The 13,225-nt window shown below is 42.4% G+C and overlaps 1 protein-coding gene across 1 annotated transcript in view; it reads left to right on the top strand.

The window, feature by feature from the left end:
* The first annotated feature begins 9,147 nt into the window (after positions 1–9,147).
* Positions 9,148–13,225, top strand: part of bckdhb (branched chain keto acid dehydrogenase E1 subunit beta) — a 103,084-nt gene continuing 99,006 nt past the window's right edge. The window contains exons 1-2 of the mRNA XM_034229455.1: positions 9,148–9,435; positions 12,432–12,509. Of these exons, the coding sequence (XP_034085346.1) occupies positions 9,243–9,435; positions 12,432–12,509 (271 nt within the window). The 5' untranslated portion in view covers positions 9,148–9,242. The remainder of the gene's footprint in view (positions 9,436–12,431; positions 12,510–13,225) is intronic.

Raw genomic sequence — 13,225 nt, 5'->3', positions numbered from 1 at the left:
GGAAATAATTATCATAGACGCCAATTTGTAGCATACAGGACAAACCTTGATGTCTGTTTACCTTCTTTAAGGACACAGGCTGCTTAGCCAATAATGTTATTGTTCCCATTCTGTGACCGGTCAATACTGGGTCACAGATGGTCTGTGTTGTGGGTACACTGGGACACTTCCTTCTCTGTATTTGTGGACTCCAAGGTGAAATCTTCGAGGTCATAAGTGTCCGACGCAAGTAACTCAGTGTTCCCACACTGTTTAGGCTATCTTCTCAAATATGTTGTTTACTCTCTGCGAAACCAGTTAGATGGGCTGGCAAGAGAGAGGCTCTCCAGAATTGACGTGGCAACTCTACCGTGAAGTCAGAACCTCTGACTCTTGGACTTGTGATGTGAATCCTCCGGCCGTTAACTCCAAATAAACCACCAGTGTTTGACATCAAAGCTACTGCTCCTACCGTGTCTCCTTCCTGAGTCGGTGACTCCCACTGCATAGCTACACAGAAGTTTCCTCTACAGTGACGACCTCCTAACCTATCAAGCCCTCCTCTCCTCTTTCTCTGCTTCGATCTCTCAGGCAAAAAGCACTTTCTTTCAAGATAAGATCCAATCTTCCTATTCCAATCCTAAAAAACTATTTTCCATCTTCTCCACCCTCTTGGACCCTCCAAAAGCTCCTCCCCCCTCCTCACTTCTGTCAAGCGACTTTGTTACCCATTTTGAAAAAAAGGTTGATGATATTCGCTCTTCTTTTTCTGACTCACCTTTACTCACCGCTGGGTCACCAGACCCTCCTTCCACCAACACACTTACCTCCTTTTCCCCTCTCTCCAAGTGAGGTTCTTACCCTCATTACCTCTGCCCGCCCTACCACCTGTCCTCTGGACCCTATCCCTTCAAACCTCCTTCAGACTATCGCTCCTGATATTCTACCGTTTCTCACCCATTTCATCAACACTTCTCTAACTTCTGGTCACTTTCCAAACAGTCTCAAGGAGGCAAGAGTAAACCCTCTCCTAAAGAAACCCACTCTCAACCCGTCTGATGTTATAAACTACAGGCCTGTCTCTCTCCTCCCGTTCCTGTCTAAATCACTTGAACGCGCTGTCTTTAAACAACTCTCCTGTTATCTCAATCAGAACAACCTTCTGGATCCGCACCAGTCTGGTTTCAAGGCAGGTCACTCCACAGAAACTGCTCTCATTGCTGTCACGGAGGAACTGCACACTGCCAAAACTGCATCCTTCTCCTCTGTCATCATCCTGTTGGACCTGTCTGCTGCATTTGACACGGTGAATCATCAGATCCTCCTTCGCACTCTCCAAAAACTTGGAGTTTCAGGCTTTGCACTTTCCCTCCTCACCTCATACCTGAAAGACCGTACCTACAGGGTGACTTGGAGAGGGTCTGAGTCCGACCCTTGTCAATTAACTACGGGGGTCCCTCAGGGCTCTGTTCTTGGTCCCCTCCTCTTCTCCCTGTACACAAACTCGCTCGGATCAGTCATTAGCCCGCATGGTTTTTCTTACCACTGCTACGCTGATGACACCCAATTAATTCTGTCCTTTCCCCGCTCAGAGACCCAGGTCGTTGCACGCATCTCTGCTTGTCTAGCTGACATCTCTCAGTGGATGTCTGCTCACCACCTCAAGCTCAACCTTGACAAGACTGAGCTGCTCTTCCTCCCGGGAAAATATTGTCCCACTCTTGACCTAACAATCAACATCGGCACCTCAGTTGTTTCCCCGACTCAGACTGCAAGGAATCTGGGTGTGACCCTAGATAACAACCTGTCCTTCACTGCAAACATCGCTGCTACAACCCGTTGCTGCAGATACACGCTTTACAACATCAGGAAGATACGTCCCCAGCTGACTCAGAAAGCGACTCAGGTTCTGGTCCAGGCTCTCGTCATCTCACGCCTAGACTACTGCAACTCCCTCCTGGCTGGTCTACCTGCATGTGCCATCCGACCTCTGCAGCTCATCCAGAATGCAGCGGCTCGTCTGGTCTTTAACCTTCCTTAATTTCTCCCACACCACTCCGCTCCTCCGCTCCCTTCACTGGCTTCCGGTAACTGCTAGAATCCACTTCAAGACACTGGTACTTGCTTACCATGCTGCGAATGGATCTGGCCCTTCCTACATCCAGGACATGGTTAAACCGTACACCCCAGCGCGTGCACTACGCTCTGCATCAGCCAAACGACTCGTTGCGCCCTCGCTGCGAGGGGGACCCAAGTTCCCATCGGCGAAAACACGTGGGTTTGCTGTCCTGGCTCCAAGATGGTGGAATGAGCTCCCCATTGACATCAGGACGGCAGATAGCTTGCACATCTTCCGGCGCAAACTGAAAACTCATCTCTTTCGACTCCACTTCGAGCGTTAGAACTATTAACGAAGCACTTGTATACTAATAAAGGACTGGCTTACCTAAAGCCAGTTGAGTAGCACTTGAAATGTTTGGCTCTATGAAACCTGATGTACTTATATGATTCTGTTTTCTTCAAGGTTGTGTCTTCCTGGTCGAATGTACTTATTGTAAGTCGCTTTGGATAAAAGCGTCAGCTAAATGCAATGTAATGTAATGTAATGTATGCTAGGGAAGGCTAAGCCTTCCCAAATATTTGTGTCACTGCATCCTGGTAAAATACAAATATAATGTATAATGTCTGTGTCTTTGACATTAGCACTGCTAGCCACCTGTGCCCTGTACCCTGTACTACGAAGCCAGTTCAACATACCCTGGATATGTTTGAGTAACAAACAAACTAACAACAAACTAACAAACGAGATCTCGCTAAGCGGTCCTACGACGCTGGTTATCAACTCGGTAAATCAAGCCATGGTTTCTCTCTCCAGCTGAGAACGAGTTCACGGGGGCGGGGTTAGCTACATTTGACCAATCACAAACAGGGACAAGTGTACTGACAGCGCAGCGTCATACTTAATTAATGAAAAGTAAACTAATATTAGACAAATATGAGCTTTAAACATCCATGACTTAAACATATAATCCAGGATACAAGCCACAAAGTTGCACCTGCAAGGTGAATACAGAACAACTGGTTAAAAAATAACTAGGCCTACCGAGTGTTTGAAAGCGTATAGTTTTATGATATCACTGCCCCATCTAAGACACGAGTGGATCTGACTTTAATTACATTTGACTCGAGTGTTTCGTCAACATAATGTGTTGCTTAAAATAATACTTCTGCATACAGTATGTGACACTAAGTGTTGCACGGCCAGATACGGCTGGAGAAGCTGACTCAGATAAGGAAATATATGATATATTATGATATTATATGATCGATGATGATCTGATTGATGATGTAATATGAATGATAAGTGCGACACGTCGGTGTCTTCTCTGCATACGGCAGTTTAAACTGTATTTCCTTTATCCTGTAATATGACTTGAGAGATTTAAACTCCGCACACTGAGTTGATCTCTTTTCTATAGGAGGCGGGCAGCGTCAGGTAAAACAAGTTATTTAGCCTTCCCAAACCTGAGCCTCACGCGCCGCCTATGACTGTGTCCATAAACAGAGACGTCTTGGCCCCAGGAGTAACATCAGCAGCAGTAGTACTGCAAGATTCGGGTGTCCAAAATGGTGGTCATGATGGTAGTCCAGGAGTCTGTTCCTGGCTGCAACTCGCGGGGGGAGTCTTGGTTTTTCTCAGATCCATGGCTAGTTTACAACGGTCGTCTTAGTGGGGTCCTTCGTTTTAGATGATTTGCTGAGTGGAGGGTGGGACTTATTGCGTTGAATGGGGGGAGTCATCTATGTAGAATTGAGAGTTTTAAAAAAAAGTTCTTTAAGCGTTGTAGCTTTTTCATCTATCATTTCCAACCAAGCAGCAATAGGTCAAATTTAAGAATAAGTAATAGTTTGTCGAGATTTTACGGAAAAAGTCAAAAAGTATAGTTTGTCAGAAATATGGAAAAGTCATTGTGTACAAATAGTATGTTGAAAATCAAAAGAAAGAAAACTCAATTCATTACAAATTAATGAATATTTTACCCAGTTCTAAAGTTTTGCACCCCTTAAAGAAACCCCCATTCCTTACCAAGTACTTCATATTATACCCTTTGTTAAGTGTTGCGTACATCAAGGTGTATCTTAAAGTATCTTCGTAGCAGAAAATAACTAAAATATGTAAGGTTATCAGAAAAGAAAAAACCTTGTTTAACTGAACAATAGTGCTGGGGGGAAACGATTATTTTGAAAACGATTAATCGGGCGATTATTTGATCGATTAGTCGACTAATCTAACGATTATTTTTCTGTTGTTCAATTCATAAAAAACGTAATGTAAAAAAAACGTAATGTAAAAAATAATTTTTTCACGATACTGTGTCTCAGGGGATCTTAATATTTAAGAACCTATTAATGTGTTATACCAGATTAACGGAAATAATCTCAGCTAACTGACGATACAAACCATGTTTACCAAAACAAAACACAAGTCTCATAAGAAGCATCTAAATGACCCCTGAGCGAAAAATGCTAACGGACATTGGCACAGAACTCAAGATAAAAGTACCCTTATTACTTATCGTAGCTGCACATACAATATATCCGATTAAAGCTGAGACTCCACAGATTATGTAGGTATATAGTATTATCACTGAGTGATCCGGACTCGCGACAGGGGAAGCAAATACAGTCATCACAACACGTACCTTCACAGAGCTTCTAGGGAGATCGTCTCACCACCGTAGCTGTCAATCTGATCAAAAGACGTGTTCAATGCTATGGTTCAATGGCATTCAAATGAGAAAAAACGCGGCTGAATCGGTTAATCCATAAATTTTTAACGTCTATGTATAAAAAAATGATTGAATTTATAATCCATAATTCCATTTGATGTAAAAATCAGAGAGCAAATGCTAGCTGCTAATGGTAGCCACCACAGCTAGCTGCTGCTTCTGCTAGGCTATGCAGCAGTCTCAGTGAGATATAAATATATAAATATCTTTGCGTTTTGGACTAACTTTAAAATATTCCCATGCTTTTGAAGACCTAGGGCGAGATGTTTTCGTTTGGGGGCTTCGTGCGCAATCCTGTGAGAAGGAGGTGGTAGCCGTTTCAGTCTCCATTGTGTTGGAAGCGCGATTGCGAACTGCTTGTTGCTTTGGGTGACCCACGTGTGTGTAGCGACGCGTCGACGCGGAAATATGTCGTCGACGATATTTTGAAGTCGACGCGTCGCTACAGCACTACTGAACAAGTGTTTTAAAAAAAACAAAACCCTGCCATTAAAAGAAACCAAATTCCTTACAAAGTACTTCATATTCTACCAGTTGTTAAGTGTTGCATACGCCAAAGTGTGTCTAAAAGTATCTTAGTAACACAAGAAAAGAGAAAAAAAGCATTGATGTTAACAAAAACTGGATTGTTCCACTGAAATAATAAATAAATAATTTCAAAAAGTGTGTTTAAAAGAAAATGTATTCAGATAAAGTATTTTGTTAGAATATTAAGTCCAAGATGGTTACATTTTACCCCCTAAACCATTTGTATTATATTTTTGTTTTCCTAATAAAGACAGTCACCTGAATTAATTTTGTCTCCAGACCTTTTTATTTTCTACATTTTGTAACAATCTTTAAACATTTGTAGAGAACAAACACTGTGGTTAAAATGAGTGTCTTTATGACGTCTCTCACACCGTTGGTATTTTTCACAAAATTCATTTTTAAACACATCATCTTGATACAGAGATAACACATTTTCATAAGACAACCCCGACGCTCTTTTACATAGGTAGAAAACACAATGCTTTTCTTTGAGGGGTCCTTAGTTTTAAATGATCTGGTGAGGAGGGTGTGACTTGTTATGTTGAATGGGAGGCGGAGTCCTCTGCAAAAGTGAGAGTCTTTTTCACCAGTATAATGTCCATCGATGTCTGACTCTGTTTAAAAAGTTCTTTAAGCTTTGTAGCTTTTCCATCAATCATTTTCAGCCAAGAAGTCAGAGGCACCCGCAAGGATGTCTGAAAAACCCTGCATGTAGAGTTGAAATACTCCAAAACAAAATCGTCAGAGGGGTCCTTCCCCAGCGTCACCAAACGGCTTGCGCGGTAATACCATCACCCTGATGGTCCGCTTTTAGTTTCCCAGACGGTGCTTGTCAGGACTCTTCTCACTTCTGGCGGCGGGGGAATATCTCCTTCTTCTTCCTCCACATTGAGGGGCAGCGGTGAAAACTCTTCTTTGATCTCGCATGCTGTCTGCGTTTCTTTGCTTTTCTTTGCAAATATCTTGTACACCGCTGGTTCCACTATGGTTTCTTGATGCACTACTTCTTCCGATACAGTGGTTGCGTGGAGATCTCTGGAAGACATTAGAGTTAACACAGCCCAATCTGTTGAGGTCAGTGTCGCTTTAACACTACGGGGTCCATACATTTCTCCATTCTTCAGATTGTAGAAATGCAGTTCATTCGCCATATAGTTGAATACATAACCCCAAACATCGCCATTTTTCAGAGTCGATTCTTCATGAAGTTCTTCGGCTGGAGGCGTCTGAACCCGGCACAGATACTGCATTCGTTTCTTGATTGGCGCTCCGGACGGATGGCGGTAAGTTGTCACAGGCGTCTCGCTGATTAAACTCATATCGAGGCGTCTCTTGGCCATTTTTCTTTTTTGAAAGGTGACTTGGTGAGTGGAAATGACTGGCTTTTTAATTAGTCTGCATGGATTTCTATTTTCATCTATTTCCACCCCCCACTATCTGCTGGCCTCATATCGTGTGACAGGAAGGGGTGGAGATAGGGGGAGAGGCCTGGGCTGTGAGGGGGCGGGGGCTAGACAGTCTCACGCATAACTTCAAAGAGACACCTAGATTAACATCAGAGGCTTATAACACGCCGGTGTGAAATCACACCTGCCTGTTATAACACCTCAACCCTGACATCAAAGGGCAAACATCAAAGGCTAATTAGATTATACAACAAAGGGCTCTGAGGGGACAGGGGCCAGACAGTCTCACGCATAACTTCAAAGAGACTGCCTTAATCAACACCTAGATTAACATCAGAGGCTTATATCACACCTACCTGTTATAACACCTCAACCCCTCACATCAAAGGATTAGACTACAAAGGGGTGTGAGGGGACAGGGGCCAGACAGCATAACTTCAAAGAGACTGCCTTAATCAACACATCAAAGGATTAGACAACAAAGGCACTACACAGGGGGGCTTTTCACACCTACCTGTTATAACACCTCACCCCTCACATCAAAGGATCTCGAACAAAGGGAGGCGGGACTTAGCTCATTAACATAATTGTACCCCCCTCACATCAAAGGATCTCGAACAATGGGAGGCGGGACTTAGCTCATTTGCATAATTGGGGGCCCCCCTAACACTGACCTCTGACCCCCCTGTGGCCCCCCTAACAATGAAACGTTTTTTTTTTTTTTTTAAATGTAGTCGGTTTGCCAAAAAACGCAGGATTTTGTTGCTGTAATGTGAGATTGTGCAGACACCCTTATGTAAAGTAGAGATGTAACTGTTCATTGCCTTTATTTTTATATAAATATGGTGTGAGTGCAAACATTGCACTATAACTTAAGCTGAAGCTAACAGTAATAACTATAAGATCTATCTGAAATAAATAAGTGTACTGAAACAAATACCAATAACTGTATTGCATTGTTTTCTTATGCGCAATTACTTCATACTGTCTAGTTCTCTTTTTCGTCCTGCATTTATTGTGCCCCCCTCAGAAAATAACTGGCCCCCCAGTGGCCCCCCCAGTCAAATTGGTCTAGAACCGCCACTGAATATGTTACTTTGTTACATTTGTTTGTTATCACGAAAAATGTGTTCCGTGAAAGTAAAGCAAGTTCATAATTAGATAGACATCGTGAGGTATTTATTTTTGGTACAGTTTATGTTGAAACCGTTAGAGAGAGTGGCACACCTGTTCCATTCTTCTTCGTTTTCCGTAGCCGTGGCTTGAAAGTATACTTGCTTCGTTTCTGAAGGAAGTGACTTGGAAGTACGCGACTACCAAGCCAGTATCCTCGCGATTGAGAATCGGGCCGAGGCGCGGCGAGGCGGCGCAATTTCTCTCCACGGGCTGCGGTAGCGAAATGCTTAATGGGAAACGACTCGCTGGTATCTCGAGCTGAGCGCTCATTGGTGGTTTTTACCACGTGCTGGTGATGAAACTCTCCAATTGGCTCGGCAAAAGTTTGTTGTTGTTTTGTGTCAGTATTACGTCGCCACTTCCATTCACATTTTTCATCATTGTTCCACAATGTTTATCATCATGAAATTAATATCTATATATTTTACACTATACTTGCACTGCTTACCGTTTTCATACTTTATATATCTTAGCATATTCATACACACTGTTCATATCTAGTGTACCCCTCACTGTTTATTCATAATTCAATTAATTCTATATTTTATTCTGTAGATTGTGTACATTACTTTTCACTTTACTGCTTTTTGCACTCCTGGTTAGAAGCTAAACTGCATTTCGTTGACTCAGTACCTGTAATATGTGCAATAACAATAAAGTTGAATCTAATCTTGAGCAGGAACAAATGTATTTACTTAGTACATATCTGACATTAACGATTAAACACATGTGTGCATTCTTTATAAATGCAAACCGAGTCAAGCCGACTCCGGAGATGGCGGTATGCACCTTAAAGTTGTTTGCAATCCGCCAAAAAACCGAGAGAAGAAGAAGAAGACTCCGACTCCGAGCTGTCCGACTTCAGGCGAGCTTTTTGAGACCTCCCCCGGCTGCGATCGGCTATTCTAGTCTACTTTTGAGGCGAGCCGCAGCTCTTCTCAACCAAGCCTACTACCAGTAACATTTGTACGCATTGACGGTATCCACAATCGCTACCATGCACACCGCCCTCCTTTTTGGCCAATCAGAAACCTGTTTTTGTTCGTGGAAGCTGGAATGGAGAGAAACAAATAGGAGGTCTCACTCTGCGACTTTGTCTGGGTACCACAAAGAACCCCTTATTTCCTCGTTCGTTAACTTATGATACTGTTATAAAAGACAAACCTAAATATCAAACAACATAACAATATAAAACCTTCCGTATCAAAGCAACATTTGGAATACACTTCTTTTTTTTTTAAATGGGCGGGATTTTGGCTAGATACCAGGATATAATCCGGTCTCCTCCACATACTTGAATAGACGATCATCTCTCTTGGTTGATTTCACTTGCCCTTCCTGTTCAGTAACAACAACAGTCATGGCGGCTGCTGCACGGTTCTTCATCCGAGGGGCAAACTCCAAACTTTCCATCACTGGCATTGGCAACGGGTCTCAGAGTTCCTTTGGAGGCACTCTGGTAAAATTGTCTCCCTGCTCCAACTCTCGCACAAAAACCCAACGAAGACATGCGCACTTTACCTTCCAGCCTGACCCCGAACGGACACAATATGGTGAGTGCGGGCTAGCCGGCTGCTAACGATCGTTAAAAGGATATCATTGGGGAATTTTCCACAGTTAAGCAGTTGAAAATAAGTTGTTATGCAGCTTATATGAACACCTCCTGTGTTTAAGATATAAAGGTGGCTTTGTATTCAGTTGTCATTAAGGAATAGAGAGTTTACCCTTCAGCCGGTACACTTTTAACTGTTTTAGTTTAAAGTTGAAAAGGTGTCATCCAGACTTATTTCAAAATGACTGTTGATAAAGTGTATTATTTTGGAGGTTTCAGGTCTCCAAATCGATCTCGTGTAAATTGCATACAAGACTAGATGGTATATGTTTCTACACTGGGATGCTTTCATACATCCAGGTGTTAAAGGGATATTTAATTTGAAGTAGTGCACAGAGAGACTAACTTCAACATGCATGTGAAAACAGCCATCTCTTCACCTGGCTACACAAGTGAAGAATGTATCGCGCCAAACAAGTAGATTAACAAGGATGGCATTTTAGGAGGCGTGTGGTGCAGTGGATTGTGCGTTGGTGTTCGGATCAGGGGGTCACAGGCAGAGATGGGGTCGTTACTAAAACAAAAGTAATATATTACTTTAAAAAAAAGTAATATATTACACTACTTCGTTACTCTCTACATAAAGTAACCATAGCCGCGGGAAGTCATTTTGCTCAGGGGGTGCTGCCAAAAGTGAGGAGGGAGCGGCTTTAAAAAAAAAAAAGGCGGTGCGGAGCCGGGCCCAGCTGTCAGCGATACGAGCCGCATACATTGTATGTTAAAGGCGAGACACGGCAGGCAAAAACATCGTTTTTCATGCACTGGTCAATTTTGAGATGTTGTACTATTTTGATTCCATAACATGTTTTCTTTCAGGCTTTTGGAAGTAAAACGTACAAAATACACATTTAAGTGTTCATTTTACTATAGTTGGTCTATTTGCGTCTGTATATTTCTCCTAAATTCACCAAAAGTTAGCATTCTAATGTAACATAAAGTACCGCGACCGCTGTTTGCACAATGTCATCGTTGGAAAAGCTCCGTCTCTCCTGCACAATCTCATCGGATCCAAATATGGTAATTTCCTTTGTATCAGCAACCAATCGTGAAAGTACAAAAGGGTCTTAAACCAAGAAACGAAATCTCATTGGCTGGTGTCAACTTCTGACAACGTGATTCGTTCAGATGCGTCACGTGATGTGCTAAAACACTTCCTGGTTAGCTTTCCGCTAGAAATGTAAATCTCAAAATGGCAAAGGAACGGCGAAAAAAACGTTCACAGAGAAGACAACAACAATTGTCACTTGCACGAAGCAAGGTTATACAAAACACAAATGACCCCGAACATGAAATACCTTCACGGAGTGCGTCGAGGCGCAAGCTGTCATCCAAAGAACAGGAGGGTTTAGCTAGCGCCTCACTGCAATCTTTAAAGGTCCTTTTCTCAAAATGAGTTTTTTCTCCTACTCTGAGTCCGAAATTTCTATAAAGTTGTCACTGCAGTGTGTGTCGCGTCAATTATGTCACTCTCCCACGACCTATGACCTAGATGACTCGGATTTTATTTATTTGGAAAATAAATTCAAGCCACCTGATATATACTATGACTATTATATGCTACTGTATACAGCTAATTTTATTTTAAGTAAAATCATAACTATTTTATGTAGTTTAATCATTTTTATTTAGGTGGTCACTCAGTTTTTCAAATGTACACCACTCGCCAACAGGGGGTGCTGCAGCACCCCCAGCACCCCTACTTCCCGCGGCTATGAAAGTAACTCGTTACTTTACTCGCAGGGCCGGCCCGCCCCTCCCTACAGGCAGATCACGCAGACTGCTAAAGTTTCAAATGTTCTCTTTAGTTCAGTTTCCATTGTCGCATAAGACTGATCCAGATAGCTCCTGAATGTTTTCCTATCTGACCATGGCTGTCCTCTGTCTCCTGCTATCTATATTTTGCGCAGTCTATCTCTGCTCACGCTGTTGCGTCGGCGTGTTGGCAATGGCCATGTGTTGCACTCGGGTTGCACTGGAACCTTTATATATACAGTCTATGACTGGAACACACCGCCAAGACTTCAGCCGAGCACGTACGAACTGTGCATGCGTGAGTGGCAATAACTCTCCTTACCAGCAGGCGGCGGTAGTGTGTATTCGTCATTCAAAACAGGCAACAACCGGAAAACAGAGCAGAAGAACAGACTACGTGATATAAGGATATAAACAAACAACAAATAGCTGTGCGTTAGCTTCACCTTAGCATGTGTTCTTTGCAGGTGTTTGTTGAGGTTTGATTATGACTGATTTGAGTAAGTAACGAAGTAACGCGTGGCGGGGCAATGTTAGTAACTGCAGTGTGATTGCTGAATTATAAAAGTAGCGCGTTACACTACCCCGTCACCGACAAAAGTAATATTATTACAGTTACTTTGTTACTTTGTAACGCGTTACTCCCAACTCTGGTCACAGGTTCAAACCCCACTGCAGTCAGCACGTCGTTGTGTCCCTGAGACACTTCACCCCAAATTGCTCCTGTGGGGATTGTCCACAGTATTGAGTATGTAAGTCGCTTTGGATAAAAGCGTCTAACAAGTGACATGTAATTTTATTACAGAAAGCACTTATGGTGTATCTAATACTAGTACAAGCATCTTGTAGATGTGATTGTGTCACACAAGAGGATACTGTCTTCTATACATTCTTATAGTCAGTCCCTTTTAGAGGTATGAACCTATTGTCTATCATACAGTTCATTTAACCAGGATATTGGCACTTGATTCCATTTTGACAAAAAAGCAACTCAACTCATTTTCCAAATCCAGTTTGTTCAGTTTCCTTATTGTAGTTTATTTCCTGCAATAACCGGTATAATCTCTTAAAAATGTGTACCAAAGTACTGTGTGTCAAATCCAAATCCAATGCCAATGAAGAATATGTGCAGTTGTCAAGTCCTTTAAAAGATAATGTTTTGTTAATATTGTACAACCTTTTTAGGTCCTACCCAGAAGATGAACTTGTTCCAGTCCGTTACAAGTGCCTTGGACAACACTCTCGCCACTGATCCTACAGCAGGTAGGATGCTTACACAGGAAATGAAAATGTATAGCTGTCATCAGATGATATTACATTTACAAGTGTACCTGTATTTCCTCTTTTATCATACATTTTTGAAAAAACGCACAGGCATTTAAATAATAGACCTTGAATAAAGACGTGCAACATGTTTGCCTACTTTAGGATCCACAAAACATTGCACTTTTTTAAACATTAGATGGTTTTGCAAAAGTAATCTGATCTGTGTCACAATTGGAAGAATACGTGTCCAGGAACGTTGATTAGAAATGTTCTTTGTTTGTGTTTTACTGCCTTTCAACAGATATTTACCAACTAAAAACAGATTGTCTTACCATATAATGGAATTTAAAGGTGGGGTAGGTAAGTTTGAGAAACCGGCTGGAGATACACTTTTTGTTATATTCCATGGAATGCTCTTAACATCCCGATAGCAATAAATATCTTAAGTGCTTTGACAAAAAATCTGTAAAAAAATGTCATCTCTGGAAGCTGTTGTACTGTAAAAAGCACGACCAATCATCTGAGCCGGCCCGGCTAAAATAACTGGATGGCCTACCTGCCTGTCAGCCTTCCATCTGTGCACAAACTTATCTCGTGCCCTCATTGGTCATGTGCGCGTTCGTGTGTGTTGGAGGAGGGGAAGTGGCAGATTTCTTCCGGCCGTGTATTTTCAAATTCTAGCGCACTCGAGCTGGTTTCTCCGAAATTACCTA

Source organism: Gymnodraco acuticeps, unplaced genomic scaffold, assembly GCF_902827175.1.
Source record: "Gymnodraco acuticeps unplaced genomic scaffold, fGymAcu1.1, whole genome shotgun sequence".
NCBI lineage: Eukaryota > Metazoa > Chordata > Actinopteri > Perciformes > Bathydraconidae > Gymnodraco > Gymnodraco acuticeps.
This window is presented reverse-complemented; position numbering and strand designations above follow the sequence as displayed.